The 237-nt window shown below is 75.5% G+C and overlaps 1 protein-coding gene across 1 annotated transcript in view; it reads right to left on the reverse strand.

The window, feature by feature from the left end:
* Positions 1-228, reverse strand: part of ITGA8 (integrin, alpha 8) — a 119,210-nt gene extending 118,982 nt beyond the window's left edge. Inside the window, exon 1 of the mRNA XM_010562705.1 lies at positions 26-228. Within this exon, the coding sequence (XP_010561007.1) occupies positions 26-228 (203 nt within the window). The remainder of the gene's footprint in view (positions 1-25) is intronic.
* Positions 229-237: the final 9 nt, after the last annotated feature.

The raw sequence follows: 237 nt of genomic DNA on the forward strand, positions 1-237 counted from the left end.
CCCGCCCGGCGGCGGCGGCACTCACGTGCTGGGGTCGGGGATGTAGAAGTCCACCGAGTACCCGAAGTAGCTGCCCGGGGGCCCGCTGTACACCGTCAGCTTCTCCTCGTCCAGGTTGAAGGCCACCAGCGCCGGCGCCCAGAGCAGCGCTGACAGGAGGAACAGCGGGTGCGGCCGGTGCCGGCGGCGGGCGCGGCCGGCCCCGCGCCGGCGGCTGAGGGGCAGCATCCTCGCCCG

Source organism: Haliaeetus leucocephalus, unplaced genomic scaffold, assembly GCF_000737465.1.
Source record: "Haliaeetus leucocephalus isolate CR32 unplaced genomic scaffold, Haliaeetus_leucocephalus-4.0 Scaffold0, whole genome shotgun sequence".
Lineage (NCBI taxonomy): Eukaryota > Metazoa > Chordata > Aves > Accipitriformes > Accipitridae > Haliaeetus > Haliaeetus leucocephalus.